The sequence below is a fragment of the Passer montanus genome, unplaced genomic scaffold, assembly GCF_014805655.1.
Source record: "Passer montanus isolate IOZ18808 unplaced genomic scaffold, ASM1480565v1 scaffold57, whole genome shotgun sequence".
In the NCBI taxonomy this organism is placed as follows: Eukaryota; Metazoa; Chordata; class Aves; order Passeriformes; family Passeridae; genus Passer; species Passer montanus.
In genome coordinates, this window is record NW_024370705.1 from 2,266,239 (window position 1) to 2,285,551 (window position 19,313).

The following is a 19,313-nucleotide window of genomic DNA, read 5'->3' on the forward strand; positions in this document are numbered from 1 at the left end:
GGGGGCGGGCGCGCTCCGGCTCCGCGGCCGCCGGGGAACTCCGGCGGAGCCAGCCCGCGCCTCGGTGATGGTGAGTGCGGGGGGCGGCCCGCGGAACTTCCCCCGCGCACACGCGGGGAGCCCGGGGCCGGCGGGCGGGCTGCGGGCGATGCCCCGCGGGGAGGCCGGGGGCTCCGATGCGGTGCTGGAGGAAGTTCGGTCTCCGCGCCCGCAGCAGCACAAGCAGCTGCCGGCTCCCCCGCGCTGTGGGGCGTTCCTCGGCGTGCCCTGCCTTTGCCCTTCCCCGTTCCGCTTGCCCGCGGGCTCTGGAAGCCTCCCGGGCGGCTGGCCGTGACCTGCGGGGAATCCCTTCTCCCGTGCTGGGCGGGCTCCGGGCGCCGCTGGGCTCATCCGAGCTGCAGGGAGGGAGATGAGATCTGATGACATTTGCCGTCGTGGTTGGGAAACACTTATTTCATTAGTTCGGTTCGCCTGCGGTGAGAGGCTGAACAGAGCTGCTTTGCTGCACGGGAAAATCCTGAGGGCGATGGGAAACGGAGGAGTCGAGAGAAGTTTGGAAGGGGGGACGAAAGGGTGAGGGATTTTTGTTTGATTCTGTCTGTATTGTTTGGGATTTCTCCTTCCTCCGCTCTCTGGGTGGGATGAATTACTTAGCACCCTCGCTGTCAGCGCAGCCCTGGAGCTGGCGAGGGGCGGCTTTTGGGTCGGGCTGGGTGGCAGCGAGCAGCCCAGCTGTGCTGTGCTGCGCTCCCCGCGCTGCTGCGAGCACACGGGAGATTCCCCCGCTCCGCGCTGACCTAACAGGAAAGCCTGTTGTTCGCTGTCTGCTCTGCATGAGCCACGGTGCTGTAACAGTGGCTGCTTCATTCAGCTCAAGAGAGAGAGAGGATTAGAGGATTCCAATTTAATTAGCAGTTTGTTAAAACCAGTCGGCTTTGTCTGGTCACATGTTTATAATTTTAGAACGTATGTCTTAATTGCAGTAAATTCTGGTGTTGTGCATAGAGCAAGTGCCACATGCTGTTTGCGGCATTGGCTGTGGCAGCTCCACGTTCCTGGTTTTTTAATTTACTGCAGCCTCTGTTTATTTGTGCAATGGCAGATTTTTGAGTGTGCAGGGGGCATTTTGTATGAAGCAGATCTAAGAATTAAAACATATGCTGTAGAGGTTTTTGTTACCCAGGGAGCTGCAAGTTGTGTCCCTTCTATTGGAGCATATTCAGGTTGACATCTTGAATACCCAGATACTGTTTTCAGTAATAGCACTGTTGTGTGTTTTCAGCATCTTTATTGGAGTCTGAAATACTCTAAATGTTGAGGCCTTCCTAACTCCTCCTCCCCCTCAATAATTACTCTGGTTGTTCTCAAATGATTTCTCTCTCACAGTATCACTGAAATCAAACACTGTAGCCTGTCTTCTGAGCTGAGACACTGCCGTGCCTTGTGTCAGCCTGAGCTCTTGTAGTATTGCTGCTGGTGGAGCATTGAAGCTCCCCTGTGTATGCTGTGATTTATGTTACTGTAAATAGGGTAATTAAATTATTGCTTCCCTGTAATGTCTTGTTCCTCTGGTGTTACCAAAGACCAGTCAACTTTAGTTGGGGTGCTAGGCAGGCTGCTGCCTAAATGTTTACTTGAATTAGGCATTTCCACTAACTCTTACAACTGGATAAAGAGCTGCTTTTGTTTTTCTGAGGAAGTCCTGGCAGCGTCTGAAAGCAAGACAGTGTGAAGTGTTAGCACATGTATATGTCCTCCCCCACAAAAAAAAAAAGGTAAAATACATGAGAAACTGAGTTACTTAAATTCTCTTTTGTTGCATGAATTCCCGTATCAGAGGAGAAAAGATAACTTGAGATTAGCTGTGGGGTGAGTAATAGAAAGAGATTTTTTTACCTTTTATAGCCGTCAGGATTCCTTCAGGGCCTCCACTTGCTGGACAGAGAAGGGAAGTGTTCTGTGGATGCTGCTGTAGTGGGGGAAAATGAGATAATGAAATTAATTACTTGTCAGCTCCTAATGGCTTAATTCAAGGCTCTTAATTGTTGAGGATGAAATGTGCAAACTCATGTAGAGCAGTAGTTTTTGGAGAGGAGTATGTCTTCCCCACTGCCTCTGTCTTTTTCTGGTTCATAACCTCTATTATGGGGTATTTGTTTCTTACCACCTATTTCAAATAAGCTGCTTCCTGCCCTCAACTTCAGCTGACAAACTGTTTGAAATCCAGGATGTGTATTTCTGTCATTCCTAAGCCAGTAGGAAACCTCAGGCAGAGCTGGGACCTTCAAATACGAATTAAGTCATGTGTTTACAAACACAAGTCTTTCTAGAACTGCCCTTAGAAAAAGGAGCAGGGAACCCTAGTCAGATCTTGGAGGATCCTGGTTTGAAAGGCTTTTCTGCTAGCTCCTGCTGTCACTTTACCTCTGTCAGAACACCAGAGGAGTTTAAATTTTTGTTCCCTTCAGCTTTCCATTGCTATTTTTCTTCTCAACATTGACAAAAGATTCAAGTATTTCTGCATGCTTCCAGATTGTGTGCACATACCAAAATACCAGCCTGTCATGGAACATGCCACTCTTGTCACTTTCCAAAAGTGTTTTCCAATAGTGAACAGTTGAGTATATTTTTTCAGTACTATTCCTGGTATGTATTGCATTTTATATTTCACCTTGGTTGGTAGTGCTTGTTTATATTAGTGCTGTTAAAAGTACTGACAGTTCTTCATTAAGTTCCAATATGCAGCTCCCTTAATTTTTATAAATAACTTCACAGTCTATTCAGTGAGTAATCTATTTACTAGCTTCAGTAATCTATTTACTAGCTTCTTTCATTATCTTGATTTGTTCCTAAATAAGCTGCAAAACCCCCTACCTATGTGTGTTTTGAAGCCTGTGGCTTACAAACTAGGAACTAAACTTATAAACTATGAATGTAAGGTCATAGTAGCTTCAAAGGAAATTGCCAGTACCCAGCCAGAGCAGTTGTCACATATGGATTTGTCACTTCTGAGCAATGACGTGGCCCTTTCCTAACCAAGTTTCAGTATGTACACTACACAAACCTGATTTTCTCTTGTGTCACCTTGAACCTACTTTACTTTTTCTTACTTACCAGGGTCAGTTGAGAAAAGCTCCCCAACAGTCACTGAGGAAAAATGTACTCTTTTGCAAAGTCCCTGAGTGACCCCCAAAGTCAGGTGATGTGGCTGTGTGGTCACTCACAGCACTCTGAGGTGAAAGTGTTGTCTGAAAGATGCATCTTAGCCAGCAGGCATTTTAAGGAGGGTGTTTCTGGGTAATTTTTATGAAGATGTAATTTTGTATCATGGTAAAATTCAAGTGAAGTCTCTTCTCTACCAGGATCATCACTCAGTTGTATTTTTTGAGCTGCCATCTGATGCTGCTGTAGAGGGTTTTCTGTTTTCAAAAATCGTGGTGGAAATTAGTGGCAAGCATTTTCTGGACCTTTTGATTTATGTTTCTTCAGGCTCAGAGATCTCAGCAGGATCTCCTAATGCCATGTATTCTAGTGATTTGGTACTGACAGGAAAGAGCACTGACTGCTTGATCAGTATTGTTTTCTGAAATGATAGCATTTTCCCCTGTGCTGCTGATCTAACCCTGTAGCTTTTGATATTTTCTGAGACTTGGAGTCTAATATGGTGATATAGATGTAAAATGTAAAGGTGCAAATGTCACTTCTTTTAAGCATTTTATGAACATGCTGAAATATTTTGCAAACACTGGGATTTTATGGACTCTCATCTTGATATTTTGCTCTGTGTTTCATTATGTAGAGGAGAGTAAAAGCTGAAAGTCTGTGCTGTCAGTGCAGGGATGCTGGATGTCAGCTGTTGGGTGGGAGTGGGCAGTTAAGCATTTTGTTTGTTGAAAAGCAAGGGATGTAGGATGGAAGACCAGTTTGTGTTGGCATAAAAACTGGAGTATTTTGGTAAAATAACTTTTTAGCACTCTGACAGCCTAGTTTAAAATACTCAAAACCAGTGAGTCTTTATGTATTGGATAATCAGTAATTTACATCTAAAACTTGGTATTTAAGTAGGTGAAAATACATTCCTTCAAATCCTTCAAGCCTGAGGAGTTTTGGGCTGAAACAGTAGAAGTGACATCCTGTAAAAGCAGGAGACCCTTACAGCAGTGTTAGAGCTTGAGCAATCTCTGAACAGCTCTTCATGTTAATTCAGAATGTTAATTCTACATTAACAGTGTGCTGAATCTCAACAAATGGCACAGCACTTAATGTTACAAAGTTCTTGTCCTCCTTTCCTTTCTGGAACTGGATATACTGCACTAGATGCTGGATATACTGCACTAGATGCTGGATATACTGCACTAGATGCTGGATATACTGCACTAGATGCTGCAGGTTTTGTTATGCTGTAGTGCCCAAGCAGTTTTTTAAGACAGGAGTGTTGTCAGAATAACCCCAGCAGTGCTCTGTGCCAGGCTCACTATTTTTGAGTGCTACAAGTCATAGTCAGAAATGATCGCTGTTAGTTCTGTGTTCTGAACAATTTTCAATTTTCTTAAAATTAGGCTGAGGTACAATCATAGAATTGTAGAATCACAGAATAGTTTGGGTTGTAAGAGACCTTTAAATGTCACCCAGTCCAAATCTCCTGCAAAGAACAGGGACATCTTCAACCATATGAGGATGTTCCAAGCCCTGTACAATCTGACCATGAATGTTTCCAGAGATGGGGCATCCACCACTGCTCTGGGCAGTCTGTTCCAGTGTTTTGCCACCCTCATTGTGAAATAAATTTTTCATTATATCCTGTCTAGATCAACCCTTCTTTAATTTAAAACCATTGCCCCTGGTCCTGTCATGACAGGCCCTGCTAAAATGTGTCCCCATTTTTCTTAGGCCCCCTTTAAGAATTGAAATGCCACTCTGAGGCCTTCCAGAGTCTGTGTTCTGCAGGCTGAGCAGCTCCAGCTCTCTCAGCCTTTCCTCCCAGCAGAGCTGCTCCAGCCCTCTCATCACCTCTGTGGCCTCCTCTGCACCCCTGCAGTGGGTCCAGGTCTTTGTTGTGCTGAGGCTGGACACATTATTCCAGCTGGGATCCCCAGGTAACCTTCCTTCCCCCAAATAATACCAGTTACAGTGCCTGACACTGCTGGCTGTCTGCTTTGTAACCCCTGGGGGTGCTGGGACAGTCACTGCAGACAGAAGTGTTGGGGTCTGGGTGAAAAAAAAAAACATCTCATGATCCTTAAACTTGCCCTTCTCTGGGAGCCAACTCTGTGTTAACCCCAATTCTCTGGTTCTGCAGCACTTCCTTTAGGAATAAGACTGAATGCTGGGGCTCAGCCTTGGTTTGCCACTGACAGAGACCAGAATCACCTTGCAAAGTTTCTGGTTGTCGTTTTTGTTCCCTAACATTTGTCATCTTTCATGACTTAGCCATCATCCTTTGTGTTGAAAGGAAATAGTAATTTCTAGCTTGTAATTCCTCTCATCCTGACGTGGAGCCTGTAATAGCTCAGGTGAGCCACATCCCCTAAATGCCTTTTTCCCTCTGTAAAATGTTTCTGGCTGGTACCATGGTGGTACCATTATATGTATGTGTCTGTGTCACAGATGTGTGGAATTAGATTAAATTAATGCCATGTGTTGTCAGAAAAATGAAAGTTTACTTGTCTCCAGGGGCTGATGCAGAAGCCTGCCCATGCATTGTACCAAGCTTCTTTCATTACCTTTTAGTACCATTTCCATTTGGTGCAAGGCAGTCTGTAGCAGATACTTAGAAAAATTCTTAGCAGGAAAATCCTCCTAATACAAGGAAAGGCTGTCTGTTAGGTGAAACCAGAACCCTGTCACTGTCTAGATGTGCCCTGCTCTCCATTTGTTTTGGTGGTATAGAAGTCTTCCTGCATCTGGCCCCAGAAAATTACTAAAGAATTATTCAAAATTCTGGTGAAGGATTTTCTCATCAAAGTTTTCATATTCTTTCATTAGATTTCTTCATCGAGTTATTTGTGTGTTAGAAGATTTAGAAGCAGTCTGTTCTCTGGATTTCTGTGCTTTATATGCTCCCAAAGAAAAAATTCCAGACTCTTTCAGACAGGGACATGACATGAAACCAAAATCTACCTCAGAAAAGGGTACTGAAGTAACAAAGGCAGAATCTGAAATTCCAACATGGGTGAGGAGAAACTCCTCAGTGTTTTCTGTTGAGTGGATGGAAGAGCCTGACAAAGTCTCTGGATGACTTCTGCTCTTCTGCATCCCTTTGGCAACCTTGAATTGTCTGTAGGACGTGGTGAATGAAACTTAACTGTTGGTAATTTAATTTCTAACCAATCCCTTTTTTTCTCTCTCCTAAAATACAGTTGGTAAAAGGGAGCAACTTATAGAGGAAAGATCATAAATGCACTTAAGTAATTTGTTCCAAAGTCTTTTTATCAGTAACTGACCTTCCAGCTTGAGAAGTTGTCCAGCTGTCTAAAAGGGAACCTTTGTTAATGTTGGCAACAGAAAAGAGAAAAAAAAAAGTCAGTTTTCCACAGCTTTATCTTCAAATCCACTTTTGCTTTAGCACCCCAGCTTTTCAGGTTAGAGGAATGAGGGACTGAACAAGAGGAAAGTACCCTGGAGATGGACACTGCCCTGGCACTGTTGGTGTTAGCCTGGAGAAGCAGTGCAGGGAGCAGCCCCCTTCACCCAGAGGATGGTGCATTGTGCACACACCTCCTGTGCTTGCTGGATTTTCCTGTGGGTGCTGGCTGCTGCAGAGCTCTGCAGGAAATGCAGCTGTGTTATTGTTTGAGCACAATTGCACCTTCAAACCAGGTTTTGAGAGACTGGTCTGTTGCTTCTCCTTTCTTTCTTTGTCTTTTTGTCGTAGCCATGCAGTAGAATGGTTTATTTCCTTTTCTTACAGTCTAGTTAGCTGTTTCCCTTTAAAAAAAAAAAAAAAGTGATGTGACTTTCTGTTGACATGGTTGTGAAATCACATGGTACATGGGAACCATCAGAGTGAAAACTCCTCAAGCCTCCTGACTGGGTGAGCATAAACCTCCAGATTCTGCCTGGCAAGTGGCCAAACCCAAAGATCTGCAAAGGCCATCTCTAGGCCTCCATTTCTGTTTCATTAATTCCACCTGAACTTGTAGCTCAGCTTAACAAGGCATTTCTGGTTTTATTTAATTCTTATGCAGCAAGGAAATCATTCCCTTTCCCTGCCTCCTGTGTGCATGTCCCTGCCTCGTGCTCACAGTCTCCCAGCATGGCTGTGGCTTGGGTGTTCTTCTCATAGGGTTAAAACCAATTTAAACTCAAGTCAACTGTAAAATTATTGTTCTGGTTCTCCCAATGTGGTTGTGGCTTGGGTGTTCTTCTCATAGGGTTAAAACCAATTTAAACTCAAGTCAACTGTAAAATTATTGTTCTGGAAATTGAGAAGTCTGAAATTTAAGACCCTGAAAATACATTGTATATTCAGGAGAGAAATAAGAGGTGAAAATGGTCCATTATGTTTCTTTATCAGCATATGATGATTGGGACATGTGGAGCACTTCCATTTGTCAATATTTTCATTTCATGCTGCTGTCTTGCTAAAGTTACAGAATTCCACAGTTCTTCCAAAATGCATACATGCTGTTTATTAATTTCCAAGTGTGTGTGTATTTAAAAGATAAGAAAATGACAATATTTGCCTTATAGACTAGGAATTGTAATCCTGCTTGTTCTTGAGTTACTGAAAGGAGGTTACTTCAGTTTTGCCTTTATTTCTGTTTCCTTTTCCAGGCTGATAAAAAGTAATTTCTGTATTATCATACTTTTTGAATACATTCTGTTAGTGTTCTATGTAATAACTATAGTCTGGAAGAGTTGGTAAGGTTTTCCTGAAAGCAGCTCAGTTACAGTGAGCCAGGGTTGCTCGATGAGCAGGCCCTGCAGATAACAGTTTTAATACTCTGAATGTAGCTGCTTTCCCTTCTCAATACTTCTGTGCCCACTTGCATTCCTGTTCACAGAGGCAGAATTGTTCCATCACAGGCTGGGTAGCAGTGGGGGTGAAGTGAGGAATTGAGGAAGGAAAATAATAGAATTATCTGCAAAAAAGAAGAAAAGGTAAAAATCAGGCGACAGAGTAAAATAATAAGAGATATGGGAGCATGTTATGGTTGGAAGAGGAAAGGTGGTTTAGAAATTTGCTGTGTGGGGGAGGGGGCAGTGGTTTGAATGGTTGTGCTCAGGGGCAGCAGGAAGTTGTGAGGGGAGCACTAAATAAAGCCATGCTGACAGGGGAGAGTGGGGATATTCAGGGCTCCGTGCTGGACCTTCCTGACTTCCAATGCGGAGCTCTCAGAGCCTGTGTGTTGAATCTGTTCAGCTTGAGCCATATTCCTGTCCTCTGCAGGCACCCAGAGCAAGACAGTAAAATTATATAAGTAACTAAGAAGAGAGGACATGAGTAAAACTGGTAGTATTTCAGTATGTTGTGCTTAACCTTAACTGTATAAAAGCAGGGGCTTCAGGAAAGTGGGAGCTTTCCAGGGATTATACAGCTGTGCTTAGTTCAACGTCGTTATTTTGAAATACTTTGTAGGTTGTTACATTATTAATTGGTGTTTTCCCTGAACCACTTAATTAGTGAGTTTGCTAGTTTGGTCATATTTTCTGGCAATCCCAAAATAATATTTAAATTATTTTTAGTAAAGGCTCTTAGCAGGACATTTCTGAGATTGACAAATGAAGAAATGTTTGGTTTTGGTTTGGGCACTTGGAATCCAGTTTGTTGTTTGTAGTACAACTTGATCTTCCAGGACCCCTAAAAAAAAAGGGGGGGGATTAAAAAGAGGGATTAAGTAATGGGAAGTCTTTATTTGTATTAGTGTGGAGTTTATGTGTTTGCTTGTTATATGTGAATTGGATCCTGTGAAGCATGACTTGCATTTCTCCATTTCCATGGAGCAGGGAGAGAGAGTAAAGTTTGATCTGTGCTTAGAAAATGGCTTACCCTGGAGCTGTGCCGTGGCAGCAGAGCCATCCCCAGGGAACTTGGGGTTTGCTGGGAGCTGTCAGCCTCTCCTCCTCAGAGAGGCATTCCTAAACCCCAGGGAATCCCCTCCCCTAAAGTTCTGGAGTAAGCAGCATGGAGGAATAATAAGCACTTCCTTCCTTTCTATTTTCAGTGCCTGAACTAGAAAGTAGCAGAGTGCTGCAGCTCTGCTCCCAGCACCGTCCTCTCCTGCTCTCCCCTCCCGAGCCTGCAGCTCCGCTGGGGGAGGCACAGCAGCAGCCCCGAGCTCAAAGAGAACTGTACAAGTGGCCCCAGGATGATGGTAGACCCGTTTCATGATTCAGTTTTATATGTAATGCCATGTTCAGTATGAAGTTCTCTGCAGGGTTTTCACTACTCCCAGATTTATTTTTCCCTAGCAGTGTGTGTCAGGCTTCCCCCGCCCCCACTCTTGCAGCGGGTTTGTTTTGCCAGGAAGGCATGGAGAGCAGCCTGATGTTTTGGATCCTGAGAGGCATTTTGGAGTTGTTGGAAGTGTCTCACTCCTTCCTCTGGTTTGGTGTAAACAGCTCTGCTGTGCAGCAGGGAGGAGGACCTTTCAGCAGTGGCAATGGTGGCCAGCAAACACGAGCGGGCGTTGGATGTAAAATCTTTTCAGTGGCCAGAGCTGGAGACATTTTGTGAGGTACCCTGAGTGGCCATAACCAGCAACAAAGCCTTTCCAAGAGCTGGGAATTGTTGTCACAAGGATCTGCACTCTTCTGTGAGTGTACTTTCAAGAGAGGTGCTTTGCCAACAAATCTCAATTTTCAAGTGATGATATAAAATAACTTTAGTTAAACTGAATAATAGTGCCTGGTCTTCTCCCCCTTTACAGACTTTGCATTTGTATATTTCTCAAGCTTTGTTCAAAGTAATAAAAGCCTAACATTGAGCTCCTTAAAAAATGTTGCAGTGTGTGAGCTGAATTTTGAAGTATTCTTCCTGAAGTTTATTGATGTTTAGGAAGGAAAAATTAATACCTGATGGGCTTTATTAAACTTCTCTTTGGAAGAGAGTTAAACAAGACATTCTGTAGTTTCTGACTGAAATCACAGTCTTAAAAGTTCCATATGACTCATGAAATGAGCTCTGATAAACTCACTTTACCATGAGTTCTTTGCATATTGCTTAACACAATCTCTGTGATGGAATGAAGATTGCTCTGGTGGCAGGTTTCTTTCTGCTTTTGCCTCCAGGCTGCCTCTGGAAGAACAGGCAGCTGTGGAACATTGGACCCCTGTCTATTGCTGTTTTGCATTTATGAAGCTGCAAGTCAACACATGAAAAGTTGGTGACTTTGCTTTTAAAATCAGTCCTACTTTTGTAATTGCAGTGGGAAACTTGGATGCCCCTAATGGGAGTTTTAATTTAACCTCTTCTAATGTGCCGTGTTGTGGAAGACAGCAGAATTCTCCAAAATACAAAACTTTTTTTTCTATCTGAGGGGCTTGTTCTTGGGTTTCTGGATGCAGTTTGTATATTCTGTCATTAAAAATGGTTCTAATACTAAATTGTTGTCATTTTCAGGGTAGCTTTAAAATGGATACATGGGATATGTGAGAATGAGCTGCAAAATTATTTCCAACTAATTCCAGATACAGTATCTGATCCAAGTGATCCTCCTGATTCAAATGAAGGATGAGATAATGCTGAAAAAGACCAGGAACCTACCTACACATTGGCAGTGTTCCACTCCTACAGTGTGCTGTAGTTGACCATAAATTGTTTTGTGTAGTTAAATTGGCTAAGTAGGTTGTTGCAATGTGGTGCCATTATGAGGCATTCACTTGTTTTGGGATTTGGCAGGAACCCAGTTTACATACGTGCAGAGAAGCAAAAAATAGCAGCTCCAGAATGTGTGTTTCATCTGTAGGCTGAAAGGAGAGCCATTGTATGGTTTGGAGGAAGAAAAGCATCTCTGTTTAAATAGAAATATGTGCTGGTTTACAGAGCTGTCACCTGCAGATCTGTATGTGCTCGTGGGCAGCTGAGCTCCCTGAGATGCTGAGCTCTTGGCCACCAGGTCATGGGAGCTGTTTGTGGACATTGTTGGGAATGGGAGGAGGCAAAGCTGTGCCTGGGGCTGGGTATGGTGCTGGTTTAGGTACATTCTGGAAAAGGGAAGCTATAAAAAGGAGCTTGAAAGAAAGCTTCAGGGAGCAAAGAGGAAGAACAGCTTTATTGTGGTCACCAGGGAGTAAGAGTAGAGAGCATGAGGAAAAGCAAAAGCAAGGAAATTTGGCAGATTAGTCTGTGCATTATATCCAGTTGAAGTCAGTGTTTTCCATGTAAAAACACTGATATTAAGCCTCTGATCTTTCTGTGTTGTTTTTTCCTAAGTTCCTATGCATCTTGTGGAGTGGAACTAGAGATTTTCTGCAAACATGCAAGGGACGGGTCCATTTTACACAGGGGGTTATGGATCTGCTTTTCTGGTCAAATGTCATTTATGATTGCAGTATAATTTTCTTTGCTTCCACTTTGTATTAAGTTCTGAAGAGTTTTGATCACACTGAAAGTAAAGGTAAACAAATCGAAGCAAGACCTTTAAACAAAGATAAAGGAGTAAATATTTGTGTATCCTGCTCTCTGAACAGATTTGGAAAGCCAAACTCTTTTTCAGTCAGGTACTCCTATCAATGAGATTATTCTTTCCTGCCTTGTCACAAAACTGTTTACATGATCAGAGGATTTTCATCTTAGAAAGCTACTACAGGAAAAGTTTCAGAACCAAATAAAGCATGAGGAAAGGGTTTGCAGTGATGCAGTAGCAGTTTTTGTGAATGATCTTAATATAAGTCCCATCCTAACATGCAAACATGGTATTATGTGCAGTTCATTTTTTCGGGTGTGGTTGACGGGGGTGCTGACAGCATCCACAGTAAACACCTGAAAACAATATCATTAGATGTATTAGACATGGCAAAATCTGAGCTAACTAACCCTAATTAAATTATATTTGCTATCAGCCTCCAGCCTTGTTCCCCAAAGATTCCCTTGTCCCAGAAATTTAATTAGAAGGATCAGGATGTATGGCCAAGTGTTTGAATCTGCCACTAGAAAATGGATTCTGCTGAGGAATCTGATTCTGCCTATTGGACTGGTTAGTCCACAGTGAACACTGATGATATCAAGGCTCTAACCAAGTTCCTAAGACATTTAATAACAGATTATTTGAAGATAGAAACTTGCTGTGACTGCTTATTAACAGCTTTCAGGCCAGGAAAACTTACTTCGAGTTACTCCTTATTATTCATGGTTAGTTGAGCTTTGACTTAGTAAGGTGTGTTCATTGACACTGAAGAAAAATGCACAGTGTAATTTGGGCTTTGCTTGCTTTTTCTTGGAACAGTTCAGAAGCACATTTAGAAGGTGTGCTGTGGCTTCTGTGAGCCTTGCTACCGGCAGGAATCAGTTGACTTCAAATCCATATCTCACTGTCTGGGGGAGCACAGCTTTTCTCTGTCCCTTATTCCCCTGTCTCTCTGTGAAATGCCACATACTGCCCCTTATTTTCCCAGTTGTATCCTTTTCAGTTGGATTCCTGTGTGGAGGTTTCCCTGTCCACCTCTGGTTGTGTCGTTTTCAGTTGGATCCTATTTGAAGGTTTCCCTTGTCCCCTCTGCAGGGAACCTGGTTGTGTCCTTGCTGGATCCCTGTGTGAAGGTTTCCCTTTCCCCTGTGTCCTTTTCAGTTGGATCCTGTTTGAAGGTTTCCCTTTCCCCCTGCAGGGAATCTGGTTGTGTCCTTTTCAGTTGGATCCCTGTGTGAAGGTTTCCCTTTCCCCTGTGTCCTTTTCAGTTGGATCCTGTGTGAAGGTTTCCCTTTTTCCCTCTGGTTCTGTCCTTTTCAGTTGGATCCTGTTTGAAGGTTTCCCTTTCCCCCTGCAGGGAATCTGGTTGTGTCCTTGTTGGATCCCTGTGTGAAGGTTTCCTTTTCCCTGTGTCCTTTTCAGTTCAATCCCTATGTAAAGGTTTCCTTGTCCCCCTCTGGTTGTGTCCCTTTCAGCTGGACCCTGTTTGAAGGTTTCCTTTCCCCCTGCAGGGAATCTGGTTGTGTCCTTGTTGGATCCCTGTGTGAAGGTTTCCCTTTCCCCTGTGTCCTTTTTCAGTTGGATCCTGTTTGAAGGTTTTCCTTTCCCCCTGCAGGGAATCTAGCTGTGTCCCTTTCAGCTGGACCCTGTGTGAAGGTTTCCTTTCCCCTGCAGGGAATCTAGCTGTGTCCCTTTCAGCTGGACCCTGTGTGAAGGTTTCCTTTCCCCTGCAGGGAATCTAGCTGTGTCCCTTTCAGCTGGACCCTGTGTGAAGGTTTCCTTTCCCCTGCAGGGAATCTAGCTGTGTCCCTTTCAGCTGGACCCTGTGTGAAGGTTTCCTTTCCCCTGCAGGGAATCTGGCTGTGTCCTTTTCAGTTGGATCCCTGTGTGAAGATTTCCCTTTTCCCCTCTGTAGGGAATCTTTTGTGTCCTTTTCACGTGGATCCTGTTTGAAGGTTTCCTTGTCCCTTCTGCAGGGAATCTGGTTGTGTCCTTTTCAGTTGGATCCCTGTGTGAAGGTTTCCCTTTCCCCTCTGGTTGTGTCCCTTTCAGCTGGACCCCGTGTGAAGGTTTCCCTTTCCCCTCTGGTTGTGTCCCTTTCAGCTGGACCCCGTGTGAAGGTTTCCTTTCCCCTGCAGGGAATCTGGCGCATCCCCGTGGATGAGATCGACCGGCCGGGCAGTTTCGCGTCGCATATGAACCGCTCCATCGTGCTGCTGCTGAACGTGCTCTCGCAGCTGAGGGATTACAACACCCTGCTCAAAGTCTCATCCATGCTGCAGAGGACCCCTGATCAGGGAAAGTACGGGAGATTTATTTAAAGCCATTTTTTGTAAAGCTTTTCAGTGTGTTTTGTTCGCTGTATGACTGTTTTATTTAAAGCTGTTCTTTGTTTAGGGAAAAAAGTCTTTAGACAGATTCCCTTGGGAATATAGTGGAATTGTTGGTTTTCTTGGGTTTTACAGAGACAGGCTAACTGAGAGGCGTTTTAAAAGATTTTATTCTGTTATCTGTCTCAATGAATAGTGAGACACAAAAGATACACAACTCAAGCTATTTTATCAAAAACTTAATTTATTTCTTAGTTACAATACCTTATAAATGCTTTGCAGCTTATTAACTTTTACTACACAATACTACTATTATTTCTGTTACTATTACTACTTCTAATACTAATTACCTATATTTTTTTGCTATGTAGTTCTGCTACAATGTATCTTTCACAATTCTAATTCTCTAAAATATCTAGTCTTTTTACAAAACCATATTTTGAAACTTATTAAAACTTGTTTTTTAGTTCAATCTCTCTCTTAACAATGTCATCTCTATTCCATAATAAGTCAACCCACTTTATCTCAGTGTTTACATACAGATGTGTAAGACTGTGTGAGCTTTCTATCAACAAATCCATTTCCCACATGGAGCAATGGGTAATTCTGCTCAGCATTACGATTCTATAACGCAGCCTGGAGTTTCTCTGCATTTCTGCTGGAGCTCAGAGCAGCCGTGGGGTGCCTCAGCAGGCTCACAGAGGTGGTGTGTCACGTGGAGGGATTCTCTGGAGGAGCAGGGCACCCTTGGGCACCCTGTGCTGGCTCTTGCGTAAGAGCGAGCGCAGCGCGGGAGGTCACGGCCCAGCATCCTGCCTTCCTGTAATCCTGCATGCCCTGAACAATGGCTGTGTGCCTCTTGGCAGCTGATGCTATTTAAAAAGCTTATCCTGTTCAGGGGTGATCTAATTTTAATTGCATTAACCTTATTTAAGAAAAAAAGAAGCTATTAGTGTGAGCTATATATGGACTCGTATCAATGGGAAGACCAAAATAAACATCCAAGGAAAACACTGAAGCAGCTGAGGTAAAATTCTACTAGGTTGTCCTGTGGGAAATGTTGAAATTGGTCTCAGGCAAATGTTTAAGAAATGAAACTTAAATGATTGATGGCAATAAGTTGGAGGCATTGGGGGTTTCTTCATGTGTTTTTGAGTGTTGAGTGCATGTGAATTTGCATGGATTGTAGTGTGTCTGGGAATATGCCACCACTTGTTCAGCAGACTTGAAGCCAAAAATACTTTGACTTTTAACATATCAGAAGAACTGGACCATAGAAGGTTTCAATTTCTGTCCTAAGCAAACCCATAGCTGTACTAAAAATATTCTGTTATTTGTAAGTCTAGACTGAATTAAAAAAGCAAATAATTTGACATGTTAGATCAGCCAGTGCCAGCCATGGTGAGGTGCAGTTGTTAGAGGAACTTAGACATACAGATAATTCTGGGTGTGTCTGGTATATGCCTGGAACAGCCCTATTTTTAAAAATAGGGTGGTTTTAGTTATTACTGAATTAATGAGGAGTCAGATGTTTATGGTTTGCTTTTCAGTGAAAAGAGAGCAAAATTACCAATTCAACCTAAAATCATAGAGAGGAAATATGTGCATTTAAAATGTTGGCCTTTTGACTGAAATAGTACCCTTCAGAGTTATTTACTTGATTTCTAGCCCTCTCATTCAAACCAGCTAATTCTGAAATAGAAATTAAGTTTTCCATTAAACATGATTAGGTGGGATTGACAGCTGGAAGTGTTTTGCTTGAAAGCAGACTAAAACATTGTGTCCAAATACCCTGAAATTACAGTGCTCTAGTAAATTAAATGAAGCTATAGAGTGAATGTTTTACACATGCAATATTATTTTTTGTGATATTAACTAGGAAAAAAAGGTAGTAGCACATCCATGAACCCAGGATTTTTAGCTCTTAAAAATCCTGAGTTCAAAGGCAACTGATATGATCAAAGAGAGAGGATTTGCTGATGTCCTTAATCTCACATGCACACTTTATCCAGAACATGAAAATCACCTGAGAGATCAACATAGCTCTGTGTAACTATAAGACTCTTTTTCAAAAAAAGGTTTGAATAAAAAGCTGGTATTTGGGGGGCATAGAAGTCTTGATACAGACTGTAAATCTGGTTGTCTGGTTTGCTCTGGGTTTGGTTGCTCGCTGTTTTCCCATTTCTCCCCTTCCCTCTGGTTGTAGGCAGAGCTGTCTTGTGCTTCGTTTGTGTTGTCTCTGATCTTGTGGGGAGGGGAGAAGTGGAGGGAAACAAAACCAAAGTGTAAAATCCCAATATTTTTATATTTCAGTATGTCCTGTAGATTTTGGGTTGTTTATGTTTTAAAGTTGTTGTGTTGGCTTTTTCTTGTTTTTCTTGTTTTTCTTTCAGTGTTCTGTGTCTTGGTTTGAAAAGATAGGTGTTGTTAAGGAAGGCAGGAGTCTCCCCTGAAATGCAAAATGCAAACCTGTTTCCTCCCTCAAAATTATTATAATTTTGAAATTAAGGAGCTCTCAGGCAAAGATATAGGAGAGAATACACACCCCAGCTACACCTTCCAACCTGAGACAAGCCTGGTTCTCGTTTTTAGGATGCTCTGAGCTTTTGGCAGCTAACTTCATTTCTCTCTCTTGCTGTGGACAGGAAGTACTTGCGTGATGCAGATCGCCAGGTCCTGGCCCAGCAAGCCTTTGTGCTCACAGTGAAGGTGCTGGAGGACACTCTCAACGATCTCACACAGGTGGGGCAGCATTGCACTTCATGGCTCTCATTTAGCAATTAGCTTTTGCAGTGTTCACTCATTCCTTAGATCTCCCGAGGCTGAAGAACTGCATTTCTAAAGATTTACTTCTAATACCTTTTGTTTATAAGCCACTACACAGAAAATTTTCTTCCAGCATTGTTGTTTTTTAATTTTGAAATTCAATAACAAATACAGTTTGAAGTAAGAATTTCAAGATTGTAGTAAATTTGGTCGTCTCTTAAACATCAAATAATGGTAGATACCTGTAGGGTTCAAGATCTCCATTTTCAGGTGGGGTCTGTAGGAAATTTCCTTTTAAAATGAACTAAGTTTGCAAAACAAACCCAGACAGCTTGGTGTTACATGCCTAGACACTTTTTACTGCTAGTCCTTGACAGCACCACACTCATTATTACACATAATTATAATCTAGATTTAGTTTTTAAAAGTCATACAGAAGCTAATCAGTTCCCAGGTTAAGGGATCTGGATATTGGAATTTTACTTGGCAAATAGATTCAAGGAAGGACTTGTTCTTAAGGGCTTTCTGAGTTAACAGACTATAGTTGTAGCCAACTAAATGAAAACATTGTCAAGAACACTGGAACTCTGTATATTAAATAGTTTGTTCAGAAATCTGAATGTAAGAGTTGTATCATTATCAGTTTTTGAAAGACAAGATGATGTACTGAGGTTTTCTACCTTTGGAACATCACCAAAGTAAAGGTACAAAAATTAAATACTATAGCAGGGTTTTGCCTAATTCTTGATCTATTAATAAGAAGGTTATGTAGGAGCTACGAAAGGAAAGATTCTTAAACTTGAGCTTGATCTGTAGCTGCCAAAAGAAACAGATTTCGTTTTTATTTCAGTATGATAGAAGAAAAATTTGTGCAGTTAAAACCTTGGATTTCATTTAGTTGGATCCCTTAGCATGGACTGAAGTAGTGAGGGAAAATAAACATTGTGGCTGCAGTTCAGCCTGAGCTGTTGACACTTCTCTGTGGTTGTTTTCACTTTATTAAAATACTTCTAATGGTAAGATTTGTGGCCTAGATTAATTAATATCGAGTAACAAAAAAGAATGAACACAGAATAAATGCATTTTCTTCAGCAGAAGCAGTAATAAAAAGTACTGGTCAATATTCGTGATAGTCACAGTTGTGCTCAAGTGCTTTTTGATTTCAATGATAACAGAGAAAAGTGATTTCTTTTATTAAGGTTTCAGAAGATCAGGGTTCCAAGTCTTCTAACCTTCCTTCAGGAAGGATGACAACAGACGTGTCCAATAAGACTAGTGCTGAAGAGGGGAAAGATGTGCTTCCCAAAAAGGCAGTTTTGTCAGATGGAGCAGTACATGGTACTGAAAATGGAGTGAAGGAAGTGACCCAGGGACAAATCCCCCATGCTATGGACATATTGGAACAAGAGGACAGGAGTGACAAGGAGATTAAAGAGCTTCCTGGCCCTGGTTCAGCTGAGCCTATGGATCTTGATGGCTATTCCAATGACCCTGAGAAAATTGATTCTTGTAAACGCAGCGAGCCGGAGCGGCTGCAGCCCGGCAGGAGCTCCAAGGACAGGGCTCCCGAGAGCAGGACTCCAGAACTTTCCTTGGAGGAGCTCAGTATCAGCTCAAAACACCAGCAGCAGGCAGCTAAAGGAACAGTTCAAACAGTACCTGCAGAAGAACCTGTCCAGAGGTCAAGCAGGAAGAGGAAATTACTTGAGGATGTGGAGTCTGGAAAAACACTTCTGCTCGATGCTTACCGAGTCTGGCAGCAAGGCCAGAAAGTGATGGCCTATGACCTGGGCAAAATTGAGAAGATCATGTCTGAAACATACATGCTGATTAAACAGGTATTGCATGTTTAATTGTCATTTCTCTCTGTGGCCTCAGACATGGTTTTAGGATCTAATAGGAATTGCTAAACCTAGCCCTATATCTGTTTAAAACCTGTGGAGATAAACACCTCCCAGAGAACCATTCTCTTGACAAGGCCATTGCTGGGAATAGGGAGTAGGAATCTCTATGTTTTGAAGCTAAATTTCTGAAATGAGTTAAGAGCTGTAGTACCACTTATGTGGTGTTTGTTCAGCTAAATGTTAGTTTGAATTGAGAGAGCTGAGTATTTATCTTTGGGGATGTGCTCCTGAATAACTTAAGGTCAGCATTTTGCTGTAGAACTGCTGCTTCCATGCTGTACATCCCCATTTCATCTCAATTTAATTAGATTTATAGATGAGCTAAGTAATTATGACTTCATTAGTTGTGGTTCTGTGTTCAGGTGGATGAAGAAGCAGCACTTGAACAGGCAGTCAAGTTTTGCCAGGTGCACATGGGAGCATCAGCACAGAAACAGGTAAGCTCTGAAGCCTTTGAGTGCTGCTTTTATGAGTCTGTACAGGCAAATCTGCTGCTGAGTGTCTGCAGCACCCAGAAATGCCTACTTTCCTTATATTGGTGCCATCCAAGACAAGTTGGGCTACATTAGTAGGAAGATCACCCCTTTTATTAGTGTCAGTGCTCCTGTTTATGGCAGGCTTGCAGAATGGTTTTCATGCTCAAAAGCTTTTGGGGAAACCCCAAACGATCTTCAAATTGAAATATTTATGGCATACTACAATTTCCCTAATGTCCACATCATAGCCCAGCATTTCATGGATGG

General features: G+C 42.6%; 1 protein-coding gene across 1 annotated transcript in view; it reads left to right on the forward strand.

Moving 5' to 3' along the window:
* Positions 1–19,313, forward strand: part of CABIN1 (calcineurin binding protein 1) — a 111,086-nt gene that overhangs the window by 66,870 nt on the left and 24,903 nt on the right. Inside the window, exons 31-34 of the mRNA XM_039725900.1 lie at positions 13,709–13,872; positions 16,546–16,642; positions 17,866–18,504; positions 18,933–19,007. Of these exons, the coding sequence (XP_039581834.1) occupies positions 13,709–13,872; positions 16,546–16,642; positions 17,866–18,504; positions 18,933–19,007 (975 nt within the window). The remainder of the gene's footprint in view (positions 1–13,708; positions 13,873–16,545; positions 16,643–17,865; positions 18,505–18,932; positions 19,008–19,313) is intronic.